Consider the following 4,047-nt stretch of genomic DNA (forward strand, 5'->3'; position numbering starts at 1 on the left):
CAACAGGTTCCTTTGCACTCATCTAATGCGCCCTAGCTGAAGACAAGTAGGATAGGAGTACCATACTGCATACAAAAAAAAATGTTATTCCATTCCCAAGCTAAAATTCAGAAATTGCAAGCGCCGACGCTGGTCCGATCAATCCATGCAAGCCACTCCGGCTCACCAAGAAAACGACAATCAGTTGCGCTTGCGTGCTTGAAGTGAACTGCCAATTCAGACAGAACCGGGCCAGCAACCGAGCGAAGCCGCCTGTCGAACCCGCCCCACTCTCGCATCCCGCCAGCTCGCAAGCCACCCCGAAATGCACAGACATCTCACGAGGAAGCCCGCAGGTGTGCCTGGCCGTTCAGAGCCTACGATCTCGACAGGACCGTCGCCATCGCCGTTGCTCCAAGCAAACCAAATCAGTGTGAAAAAGCTAGCCCACGGAGAGGAGCAGAATTCTTAGCAGCCAAGGGAGAACAAGAACATATTCACCGGGCATATAGATAGCAGTGGTGCTCCTAGCTACACATGTAGTTAATTCCTCGCCTCTTTCTTTCCTCAAACGTTTCACACGCCTCCGAAGGCCACTTGGATAAGCAGATCCGAATTGTTTCATCAAGATCAACAATTTGCCTCTCGTTGTGGACGATCCTGGGGTCCCTTTCGTGGAGGTGGGGACGATGCTTCTGAAAATTTTCAACTTGGAACGGAATATAAACACCTGGAAATAATGAAGCCTCCTTTCGTGGAGGTGTGATTCTCAAGTATTCATGCTTGCAACACCAATTTGAAAAACGTACTTTTTTGTGTGGAAGGTTGGATTGCAAGAGAAGGATGCTACTTTTGACCCAGCGTGCTTTCCCCCTAATTCTTCTTTCGTTACACTATTTCTTTTGCATTTCCAATGCATCAATGCTTAACAAGCTACCTGTAATAAAGTCCTTTGCGGCTAAGGCTGCGAACTGAAATGCATGATCCAAAGAATTCTTAAATCTGGTCAATGGAATAGCTTGGTCGCTGATGAGCTCATGAACAGATGTGCATTGCGTGAGGTCGATCGGGGTGCCGGCCAAGAGCCCATCTCCGGTGAAACACTCACAAGTCTCACGATGCACATGGTATTTGAGTCTCCCTTCCATAACTTACGCCATAACCAAAACCCTTTACAAAAGTTTTGATAAAAAGAAATCTTCAGAAAAGAATGTTAGGCTGGTCACAATGGGCAAGAACATAAGCTAGTAACTTACACACTTCCCTAGACTATGTTACTACCTTCATAATGGGTAGGAACATCTATGTAGTGTCATGCAACGATGTATTTATTAGGTTATAGACTCATTGTTTCTTGAAGTGTGTGATGTTCCGGTAACTTAGCTAGTTACTACAAGCACCTCTCTCTTCATTAAATATGTGCCACATAAGCAAAGTTGTATTGGAGTGTGTGATGTTACTCCTAAGTTCCTCCCGTTTGTGACCAGCCTTATTGTTCTCTCCATTCTACTTTAAATGTCGTTTTGTGATGTTTATAGTAAGGGTTCTTCAGAAATTTTAAGCATTGATCATTACTATAGAGAGAGAGAAGTTTCTGGAACAAGATAGATGACAACTGAAATATGCTCAAGATAGATCACAATGAGACTGGTAATAAAATTCAAATCCAGTACGTAGTAACGAAGAGTTACACACATTACACTCTCGACTGGCCTTGCTCGGAGAAAAAACAACCGGCGAAGCTACCAGGAGATCACTAATACAATGAAGTACGTACGTAGCTAAGTAATAAGTAAACTTAAGCTTAAACCCTTCTTGACGACTGCTACTACGACGACGATGGCGAACTCCTTAAACCCTAACCGCAGCGGCGGCGGCCGACGTCTAATATTCCATCGAGCCTTGGCCGCTGCAGGATTAATTACACTGCTTAATTAATTCATTCATGGAGCTTCCGTTTGCTCTGGCGATCACGAGAGGATGGAGTCCCAGTCGATCTCCCACGACGGGCACTTGTGGAGGTCCTGGTGGAGGTGGAAGGCGTCCGACTCGTCCCACGGCGCCTCCGAGAAGTCCAGCTTGGCCATCTCGTGGAGCGGCGCCGCGGGCTGCTGGTGCTGCGGCGGCGGAGGGAGCGGCGTCGAGCCGGCGGAGAGCACCGACCCGTCTCCCTCCGTCGACGACGTCGACGTGGAGGCCTTGGGCGAGTCCGGCGGAGCCGACTTGGACGACGGTGCGGCGGCGATGTTCTGGCAGATGGAGTCGAGCTTGGCGTTGACGGAGGCGTGGAGCGGGCCGGCGAGGTGCGCGCCGCCGCGGCGGAGGTTGGGGAAGTTGAGGCGCGCCGCGTCGCCGCGGAGGCGGAAGGCCGCCTTGTCGTAGGCGAGCGCCGCGTCCTCGGCGGTGTCGAAGGTGCCGAGCCACAGCCGCGTCCGGTTCTTGGGGAGGCGGATCTCCGCCACCCACTTGCCCCAGTGCCGCTGCCGCACGCCGCGGTACAGCTTCCCGGCGGCCGACGCCCCGGCCTGCTTCATGGGCTGCGCCCGCGGGCCGAGGAGCGACGCCGAGAACCCCCTCTGCTGCTGCTGCTGCTGCTGGAGGAAGAGCTGCGCCTGGATCTGATGGATCTGTTCTGGGCCCAGGCTGGCCAGCCCCACCGCGTCGCCCGCCGACGGGTACGCGGCCGCCGGCGAGGCGCTGTACTGCGAGGTCGGCGGCAGAGGCGGGAGCTGCGAGAAGGACGACGAGGTGGTGGCGGGGGCGGCGGGAGCAAACGGAGCTTGAAGCGTGGTGTAACTGTAAGAGGAGGATGCAGGGAAGTAGCAGGATTCTTGGGGCAGCGGAGAGGAATTGTAATACGAAAATGGCGACGAGGTGGAGGCGGAGGTAGAGGTGGCGTAGAATGAAAATGGCGAGGTGGAGGTGGAGGTGGAGGAGGTGGGCGAGGAAGCGCTCCTGATAAAAGGTTCGAGCGCTCTCATGAGCTCCTGGTCCGAGGAGGACGACGAGGAGGAGGAGCTGAACTGGTTCGCGGCGCCATACAGATCTATGGCCGCCATTGCCAACCAGAACAAGATAAAAAAACCGAAACTTTTTGTGCAGAAACCGAACTAAAATCAAAGAGATAAAAAAAAGCCCTGTTTTCTTCAATAAAAGCGAAGAAGAACAGGGGAGAGAGACCAACTGCTGGCGCGAGCAACCTGAAGGGGCTCTGTAAAAACAGCCCCGACGCCGGCTCGCGAGAAAGGCTAGAAAAGAAAGGCTAAAAAGAAGAAGACGGAGCGAGGATCCAGAGGAGTAAAAAGGTTCTCCGGATCTCCGCTCGTCCGATCAAGAAGAACAAGATCAAAAGCTTCGCATGCGAGCGAAGCGGAAGCGGAAGAAGAAGAAGATGAAAAAATGGTGTCCAGGAACCCCTTCTTGCCTGATCTAATAGCAACCAAGAGAGGCCCCGGAGGAGGGGAGGTCGGGGAGGGAATCTTACCTGCGGTCGCCGCCGGGGTGGCGTGGGTGCTCCGTCGTGTTTGCTGTGTTTGGGTTTGGGGAAAGATCGCTCAGCCTCGCCGGGGGAGTGGGGTGCCTGGGTCGTGGGTCGTGGGTCGTGGGTCGTGGATGGGATGGCCGTGGGTGTGCGTGCTTGGTGATGGTGTGGTGTGGTGTGGGGGCGGGTGGCGGGTCTCTCCTGGGGAGCAATGGCTTCCGGCGGGGGCTTTATATAGCGCCGGAGCGCGGGGAGGAGGATGGAGGAGGGTGTGAATGGATGAATGAACCGTGGACGACGACGACGAGACCTCGCGCCGTGAAAGGGTGGGGTTGTGGCTGACGTGCGGGGCCCGGGAAGGAGTGGTGCCACGCGTGTCAACCGTGGCGATGCATGGTTGACCTGGCCTTATTGTGAGTTCATTCATTCATGCCTATCGCATGAGCCGCCGTTTGCTGGTGGAATCAATGCTTTGAGGTTGATATGATGAATCAACTTCTTTCCTTTTTGAATTTGAAAAAGGAGGATTACCACTGAGGTAGAAATGTTTTGAAGAATAAAATTTACGAAATATTTTCTGCCTTTAT

At 53.4% G+C, this 4,047-nt stretch overlaps 1 protein-coding gene across 1 annotated transcript; it reads right to left on the minus strand.

Annotated features, from left to right (window-relative positions):
• Positions 1-1,627: 1,627 nt before the first annotated feature.
• On the minus strand, positions 1,628-3,676 carry LOC125520210 (ethylene-responsive transcription factor RAP2-13-like). The gene has a single exon (XM_048685057.1). It carries the CDS (start codon positions 3,036-3,038, stop codon positions 1,950-1,952), a length of 1,089 nt encoding a protein of 362 aa, XP_048541014.1. The 5' UTR covers positions 3,039-3,676; the 3' UTR covers positions 1,628-1,949.
• Between the last annotated feature and the right edge of the window lie 371 nt (positions 3,677-4,047).

The sequence above is a fragment of the Triticum urartu genome, chromosome 7 (genome assembly GCF_003073215.2).
Source record: "Triticum urartu cultivar G1812 chromosome 7, Tu2.1, whole genome shotgun sequence".
Taxonomy (NCBI): Eukaryota; Viridiplantae; Streptophyta; class Magnoliopsida; order Poales; family Poaceae; genus Triticum; species Triticum urartu.